The 206-nt window shown below is 73.8% G+C and overlaps 1 protein-coding gene across 2 annotated transcripts in view; it reads right to left on the bottom strand.

Annotated features, from left to right (window-relative positions):
* RETN (resistin) overlaps positions 1 to 206 on the bottom strand; it is a 1,485-nt gene continuing 1,279 nt past the window's right edge. The window contains exon 5 of one of the 2 annotated variants that reach the window (XM_077745682.1): positions 1 to 201. In XM_077745682.1, the coding sequence (XP_077601808.1) occupies positions 87 to 201 (115 nt within the window). In that variant the 3' untranslated portion in view covers positions 1 to 86. The other variant, XM_077745681.1, reaches the window with a different exon arrangement.

Below are 206 nucleotides of genomic sequence, written 5' to 3' on the forward strand. Positions count from 1 at the left end.
TCATCGTCTTCCCGGGGTTTATTTCCAGCCCCGCCCCCTCTGGGCCCGGCCACGCCCCCCAGCCCGCCCGCCGGGCGCTCGGCGACTCAGGCCGCGGTCTGCAGGCGACAGCAGCGCGCCCCCGTCCAGTCCATGCCCGCGCACTGGCAGTGGCATGTGGTCTCGGCACGCACGTCCCACGAGCCACAGGCGGAGCCGCAAGTGCA

Source organism: Crocuta crocuta, unplaced genomic scaffold (assembly GCF_008692635.1).
Source record: "Crocuta crocuta isolate KB4526 unplaced genomic scaffold, BGI_CrCroc_1.0 scaffold650, whole genome shotgun sequence".
NCBI lineage: Eukaryota > Metazoa > Chordata > Mammalia > Carnivora > Hyaenidae > Crocuta > Crocuta crocuta.